Below are 6000 nucleotides of genomic sequence, written 5' to 3'. Positions count from 1 at the left end.
TTCTTCTTCTTCTTCTTCTTCTTCTTCTTCTTCTTCTTCTTCTTCTTTTCTTCTTCTTCTTCTTCTTCTTCTTCTTCTTCTTCTTCTTCTTCTTAACAAAGCTTTGTCTGTAGGTTTATCTAGAGAGTACTTTGAAAACTAGCTTCGTACTGTGTCAGGCAAAGAAAATATCATTAGGATTTTAGTCCTAAAGAGATTTAGGAATAAAAGTATTATGAAAGTGAATTCAAATTCAACTAGGGGGAATCTTTATTGTAGAACTCTTCACAATAACCAAGATAGGTACTCAACCTAAGTGTCCATCAACGGATTAGAGGATAAAGAAAATGTGGTACCTAAACACAATGGAGTATTATTCAGCCTACAAAAAAGAATGAGATCCTGTCATTTGCAACAACACAGATGGAACTGCAGGACATTATGTTAAGTGAAATAAGCCAGGCGCAGACAGACAAATGTTGCAGGTTCTCACCCATATGTGGGAGCTGAGAAAGTTGGTCTGATGGAGATAGAGAGTAGAATTATGGGTATCAGAGGCTGGGAAGGGTGGTGTGGCAGGGTCAGAGAGGGATAAAGAGGGGTTGGTTAATGGCTACAAAAATATAATGAGATAGAATAAGATCTAGTGTTTAGTAGCATCGTAGGGTATCTATAACTCATGATAATTTATTGCATATTTAAAAATAGCTAGAAGAGTGGAATTGGAATGTTCCTAACAGAAATAAATGATAAATGCTTGAGACGATGGATACTCTAATTACCCTGATTTGATGATTACATATTCACTGTATGATTGTAGAAAAAATATCATATGTGCCCCATAAACATGTCCAAGTATTATGCACCCATGAAAATGTAAAAAATACATAATAGTAATAAATAAAAACATTCAACTAGAGAGAGAAGTGTTTTTCTTAACATATTGGATTTATCTGGGCAAGTTTATTTTGGGGTTTCCATCTCCCTCTTAGGGAACATCTTGAAAATGTTGATTCTGCTTTTCATTTTGATAGCTCCCAATATTTCCTCCAAAGAATTCAAAACAGCTTACTCTAAAGACTGTAAAATGAAAGAGGTAAGAAAGAAGCATTTTATCATGAGCAGGAGGGACACATAGTAAAGAGTGTTATATATCTACATCAAAAACCTAGGCCAACATTTCAGCTGTGAGTTTCCCAGCAGCCACGGTGAAGAGAAAAATATGTGCTCATAGCATTCACAATGAGCATGGGAAGCAAATGCCTTGTCAGGTATGCATTTTTCTAGGAATAAATCCTAAGGAGAACTCGGTGAGAGGAATTTGGAATGACTACTGTTTCTGAATTTACTTGAATAAATCAATGATCTTTGTGCATATGACCCTTAACCACAATGAGAGAAAAAGATTATGAATCTAGAAAGTACCTGATCCAGGTGGTAGCAGGAAATATAAGGGAACAATGTGGCAGAGCAATGTAGGATAAGGATCCCACAGAAGAGCAGTTCCCACCATCAAACTGGATACACACATCCTTCATTTCTTTCCGGCTTGATGGAAGAGAGAATTTCATGTGGGTGTCATTTAGCACATGGCTAACCTGTATCCTAGAAAGGAGTAGAAAAAGAACTCTCACATGACACAGACACTTAGCACAGTTGATTACCCAAGGTGACAGCAGATGAATTTCACTTGAACTACAACACTTCATGAAAGAGCAGAATAGCTGCAGGCAACTACTGACTCATCAGGGGCCAATGACCCAAGTTGGGTATTATTAGGGGCTGGGTTCCTCTTTCTTTAGTACATTTTTATCTTTCTTATTTGCATTGCCCTCAGAACTGAGAAAGGAAAGAGGTGTAACCATTGCCTTGAAGAAGTACTAATAGAAAGCAGAACATGAACTGGGGGTTACATTATATTAAGAATTACGGATAATTCTGTTGAGTATCATAATGGCATTATGCTTATCTGTTACAGAGATACTGAAGTATCTAACAGTGAAGGATATGGTGTTTGGTTCTCATCATGCCCCCGCCCCCAAAAAGAAACCCCAGATAAGATAGGTGAAGCAAGATTGGCAAAATGTTGATAGGCTTTGAAACTGGGAATGGCCACAGAGAGGCTCATTACACTCATCTCTCTTGTATATGTTTGAGTTTCCATAATAAAAAGCTTAAGAAAAAAAGCCCTAGTCAAGCACTGAGAGGGTAAAATCCAGCACGAGACAGAGATGGAAATTCTGCCGTTCAAAGGGGGCCTAAACCAAGAGCCCAGGCATCTCAGAATCAATCAGCATTGGGGCCAACCTGCCCCCTAAGGCGTCTCCAGGCTGGGACTTAGCTGGGGCTGTCCAGGGTGCTCCCGACGTCCAACAGGAGCTGATGCTTGGCGCCCTTTCAGAGTCAGAGCGAAGCCTTCTCTGACATTCCCGCTGTCACCTGCAGCTTCCTCTGTGTGTCTACAATGACCCTCTAAAGCACAAATCATTAAGCCTGGGTTGTGTCTGAATAATGCTCAGTATAATCATGCTACATGAGAATCTATTATTACTACTTAAAGGCCATGTGCATGATGATTAACTTTAAAGCTATCAGTAACCCTTTAGGATAAGGCAAATTCAAAAACATCTGAGTCAGTTTGTACTTACACCACCTCAAACGCTCATTTTCAGGTTTATATTCAGAGACAAGCTCTAGGACATTTATCATATAGTGGTTGAACATTAAAATTCAAACTTGTTTATAAATGTTAGAAGAAGAGAGGTGAAAATGTAGATCATTCCACTACTAGTATTTTTCTCTTTAAAATAATTACCCATTTTAAAAGTACCATATGAAAAGAGCTTGGGATTATAGCCTGGGCTCAGGTATAGGATTAACTGAGTATTATGTTGACTGCTTGTGAACTTGGGTTCACCACACAGATGTGGTTACTGAAATGCTACATGCAGGAAGGTCTCCTAGTCATTTAATAACTGCAGTATCTCAAGACACATTCGGAATTAAGATGAGAACATAAAGAGTCAGAAACAGGGTAATGCTCTGAAAAACTACTTATTTTCCATGAAGTTGATTGCCTTTCAGTGAATACACAGGTGTCTAACTTCACAGATTTTGCTACACAAAATGAAAGATTTTTGCAATAAGGTATTTAGCCAGGATAAACAGCACACACACAAAAAACCTATGTTGCATAGATACAGCCTCTAATGTGTGCTTGATAATTCTGGCAAATAGCAGAACACAGGCAAGCCACCAATGAGCAGCTGTTTTCATCAAGATCACAGAGATTCCAGATTTACTGCTATGAGGGGAAGGGCATGGCAGTGATGTGCAGAAAATGAATTAAAGCAGAAAATTCAGTAAATATGCATGGCAGATTAGAATGCTGTACAAATCTGTTTTAGTAGTTAAAAACCAAAACATCACGCTTCAGCAGATTGTCTTAAATGCATTTCCATGATGAAAATAAGCTTAGTATTATACTCTTTGTAGACTGTAACATCTTTTACTTCAAATTAGCCCAAACTTATACAAGTTAACAAGCAGAAAACTCAAATAATCTGTTGTATTATTTAATAACTGCAGTTATCATATCTCTTCTTTTTTTTTGAGGGGGGAGTAACCATTTGCACAAGGACATCAGTGGAAATTGAAAATTCTTTCTCCAAGTTTCACCGACGGGATGAGTCTGGGAAAGAAGTGACAGAACTAATAATGTTCAAGAGATACACTGACCAGATATTTATGTTGGGGTGTTCTTTTTTACTACCATTATATGTAGTAGAAATTTAACTTTTGGAGGCTGAAACCAAACCAATAAAGAGAAGGCTACAAAGAACAAAATGTCCACATAAAATGGATCCAAGAGGTTTTGTTTTTTCAACTTTGGGTGGCATATTGGAAGAGTTGCTCCAAAAAACTCCCCATCAAATTTCAAGGTACTAAACTATTTTTCCAAGTGCATCACCTAAAGAATGATGTTTGCTACTCCATATATTTGATTTTGTTACTGAAAATGAATCAAGACCCAAAACAGGCAACATCCTGAAATGACTATATACTGAGATTTTTGGGGAATAACACAGAACAGAGTTTCCCACAATGAACTTCAGATCTGTTGTGAAAATTATTTTACATGTTGGAATTATGTCAAATACTCTGACTAATTGGCCTGCTTTGGTGGATGGCAGTAATTTGACTATATAAAGGTTATAATCACATTGATATTCCTTCGGCACAGGTTTGAGCTTTATGTTACCCAGGATAAATTATTAGTATTTCAACTCACACATCCTTATCACAGGTACTGGTTCCTTTCAGGATCATTGTGATGTTCGATGCTCGGGTAAAGTTTGCTCCCGTTACTATCACGTTGCTTTTCCCTAATGTCGATACTTTCTGTGGCTCAATGGACTTAATGTAGAAGGCCTATTGGAAAGAAAAGATTAAAACAGGAGATCAAAGCTAAGAAATGGCATCACTCCAAAAAAAAAAAAAAAAAATCTGTTTATGTGCTGCGGTTTGAAGAAATCACTGGGAAATTACAACATTTTGCAAACACAAGCAGACAGTGTTTAATGAAATCAATGAATTCAAGGAAGAGTGCTGCAGATTTATGTCTCTCAATATGTGACAGCATGAGGTCAAACCAATTAGTCTTTGTCTCACAAGACAGTTGAAAATACAGTTGAAGGTCTGACATTCTGTCTGAAGAGTGAGGTATCACTAGAGTTTTCAAAATGTTCACTGCCTTACAGCCTCTGGAGGCTCACAATGTAAGCAAAATCAGGGAAAAGAGAGTACATTGACCATAGGCCAATGACAGACTCATCATTAAGTTGAAATAAATGTCATTCCAGATAAATTTAATTCCCAAGAAAGCAGTTCACATTTTTGTTACAGTGAGGCTATTTGAATCCAGGAGGATACTGCAGGGGGAAAAACCTCAAGAAATCAACCTGTTCAGTCAACTAATATCAAGCAGTTGGATGTCTGAACCACTGTGGCCAACCATGGTTTGTAGATACCACAACCTCCTTCTTGGTACGCAGTTTCAATAGACTTTATCAGGCCTAAGGTCAAGAACATGTCCCTTGGAGTCCCTTGCTACCTAGCGTCATATCATGTAGGCGAATGCCACCTTCCTTCTCCATTTGTGATGTCTAATCACATTCTCCCTTAAAAAAAAAATGCCCTTTATTTGATAGCAAGAATCATTTCCCCTTTTCAAGATAAAACAGTCCTGATTTCTTTCACTTTTCTGTTACAGATGCTACTGTCTATCATTCTGATCATTTTACTGTTCTTTTGTAGACCATTTTCAGCAAGTCTTATTCTTCTATAATATGGTGACCAAAACAGGACATAAGATGCTAAGACTCTAGCCAATAGAAAGTCCAGCAGATCTTCAGCAAGAGTGAACATCATTCTCACACTCTTTTTTCCCCCTATATCCTCTGCCACCACAGAATATACTCACAGTCTTGATATTTGAAAATGACCCCAAGGTCCAGAGATGCTTAATCACATGACATTTGGTGAAATTCTAAATGCTGAGTGCATCCACTTGGAGGACCAAGTCCATGAAGAAGCCCCTGAGCCACTGGGAGAAGTCCGTGATGTCCAACACCTGCCTAATACCTGCTTCTTGAAGCAATTGAGTATCCTCTGCTCCTTTGTGCATGGAACACTCATCGGGGTGGCATTGCTGGGCTGCAGGGGCTGCTCATCCTGCTGAAGCAGACATTTTCTCATTCTGCTTCTCGGCACACACAGGTGCTACACGGCCCGGCAGTCCCCATCACTCATCAGCGCTTTGGATTGGTTTTGCAGATTGAGGTAAATTCATCAGAGCAATGATGTAACATGACACAGAATTGATTTTGGTAGCAGAATTTATTTTAATCACTTTGTGAAGGACGTTAGCCCTGTATTTATAGAATCACCAAGGGCCTGAAAGGGTCACTTTAATTATTCTGTTATACTTGACTGCATTTTACGGGGGAAATTATCTGCTAG

The 6000-nt window shown here is 38.5% G+C and overlaps 1 protein-coding gene across 2 annotated transcripts in view; it reads right to left on the bottom strand.

Annotated features, from left to right (window-relative positions):
* PLXNC1 (plexin C1) overlaps positions 1-6000 on the bottom strand; it is a 160706-nt gene that overhangs the window by 64901 nt on the left and 89805 nt on the right. For both annotated transcript variants that reach the window (XR_002734521.2, XM_023226012.2), the window contains exons 10-11: positions 4271-4410; positions 1405-1584 (exon numbers count right to left, since the gene is read on the bottom strand). Coding sequence is in view for 1 of the 2 variants with exons in the window: in XM_023226012.2 (XP_023081780.1) it covers positions 1405-1584; positions 4271-4410 (320 nt within the window). In the remaining variant the exon portion in view is untranslated. The remainder of the gene's footprint in view (positions 1-1404; positions 1585-4270; positions 4411-6000) is intronic.

This window comes from Piliocolobus tephrosceles, chromosome 10, assembly GCF_002776525.5.
Source record: "Piliocolobus tephrosceles isolate RC106 chromosome 10, ASM277652v3, whole genome shotgun sequence".
NCBI lineage: Eukaryota > Metazoa > Chordata > Mammalia > Primates > Cercopithecidae > Piliocolobus > Piliocolobus tephrosceles.
The sequence above is the reverse complement of the archived record's forward strand: the minus strand, read 5'-3'. Positions and strand labels throughout refer to the sequence as shown.